Source organism: Tarenaya hassleriana, unplaced genomic scaffold (assembly GCF_000463585.1).
Source record: "Tarenaya hassleriana unplaced genomic scaffold, ASM46358v1 Cleome2700, whole genome shotgun sequence".
NCBI classification, from domain to species: Eukaryota; Viridiplantae; Streptophyta; class Magnoliopsida; order Brassicales; family Cleomaceae; genus Tarenaya; species Tarenaya hassleriana.
The window spans coordinates 1-1,002 of NW_010965948.1; the positions used below are offsets into that span (position 1 = coordinate 1).

At 47.3% G+C, this 1,002-nt stretch overlaps 1 protein-coding gene across 1 annotated transcript; it reads left to right on the forward strand.

Moving 5' to 3' along the window:
- Positions 1–57: 57 nt before the first annotated feature.
- Positions 58–933, forward strand: LOC109116842 (uncharacterized mitochondrial protein AtMg00810-like; the record flags this gene model as incomplete). Its single annotated transcript, XM_019202976.1, has 1 exon — positions 58–933. A coding segment is annotated over one exon (876 nt), but the record flags the coding sequence as incomplete, so codon positions are not given.
- Between the last annotated feature and the right edge of the window lie 69 nt (positions 934–1,002).

Here is a 1,002-nt window from a genome sequence, read left to right on the forward strand (position 1 = left end):
AACGATGTTGCTCTTCAGCAGCTCAAGTCTCTGCTTCATCATAAATTTCGGATCAAGGATCTGGGGAAGCTTCAGTACTTTCTGGGATTGGAGGTAGCTCGTTCCAAGCTTGGGATCTCTGTCAGTCAACGTAAGTACTGTCTTGACTTGATCAGTGACTCAGGGTTTCTGGCTTGCAAGCCTGTTTCCACCCCTCTTGACCCCGGTGTTCGCTTATCCAGAGATTCCGGCGTTCTTCTTCCTGACATTCCTGCATATCGTCGGCTCATTGGTAGGTTATTATACCTGACCATCACCAGGCCTGACATTGCTTATGTTGTTCATAAGCTCAGTCAGTTCCTGTCATGTCCCACTGATATTCATCTTGCGGCTGCACAAAGGGTCGTTCGTTACTTGAAGACTAATCCTGGGCAGGGTATTTTTTACTCTGTTTCTTCCCCTTTGTGCCTCAATGCCTTTGCCGATGCCGATTGGGCCTCTTGCCCGGATTCGCGACGCTCCACATCTGGGTTTTGTGTGTTTCTCGGGGATTCGCTGATTTCTTGGAAGGCTAAGAAGCAGACTACGGTTTCCCGCAGCAGCACCGAGGCCGAATATCGTGCCCTGGCCAACGCTACCTGTGAGCTCATTTGGTTGCATAGTCTTTTGAAGGATTTACACATTACTGTCACTGGGCCTGCGAAACTTTTTTGTGATAATCGGTCTGCCATACACATTGCGACGAATCCTGTTTTTCACGAACGAACAAAGCATATCGAGATCGATTGTCATCTCGTTCGTGATAGACTGCGGGCTGGGTTTCTTCTGCTTATGCACGTCAATGCCGAAAACCAGTTGGCCGACATCTTTACCAAAGCTTTGCAGCCTTCATTGTTCCTGAGTCTGCTTTCTCGGTTGCATATCTCAAGCCTGTTCCTCCCGTCTCCGTCTTGACGAGGGGGTATTACGAGACAATAAATATATTCAAAGGAGAATATATTTATTGTTTAGAATTCTGTTTTA